At 40.4% G+C, this 282-nt stretch overlaps 1 protein-coding gene across 1 annotated transcript in view; it reads right to left on the reverse strand.

The window, feature by feature from the left end:
• The window catches only part of SNX8 (sorting nexin 8), an 18668-nt gene extending 18386 nt beyond the window's left edge, over positions 1-282 (reverse strand). The window contains exon 1 of the mRNA XM_010003279.1: positions 249-282. Coding sequence (XP_010001581.1) covers positions 249-282 — 34 coding nt within the window. The remainder of the gene's footprint in view (positions 1-248) is intronic.

Below are 282 nucleotides of genomic sequence, written 5' to 3' on the forward strand. Positions count from 1 at the left end.
ATTCCTGCTTTCACAGCATTATTTTTCTTTTGCCAAGACCATTAGATACCATTTGAACACTTCTTCCAGTGTTCAAAGTAAAAGCTCTGTCAAAGAAAGACCACTTTTCTAAACAGGGCTGGGTGGATCAGACAGTTACAGAAGCACCATCACCAGTGCAGAGGTTAACCAGGTCAAGAATACTCAGAAAGAAATGTTTTATCTCTTTAAGGCCCCTGAAGCAGATGGTAAATCTGTAACAGACATACCTGAACAAGCTCTCTCTTTGGTACAGTAGGACAT

Source organism: Chaetura pelagica, unplaced genomic scaffold (genome assembly GCF_000747805.2).
Source record: "Chaetura pelagica isolate M959 unplaced genomic scaffold, ChaPel_1.0 scaffold138, whole genome shotgun sequence".
NCBI lineage: Eukaryota > Metazoa > Chordata > Aves > Apodiformes > Apodidae > Chaetura > Chaetura pelagica.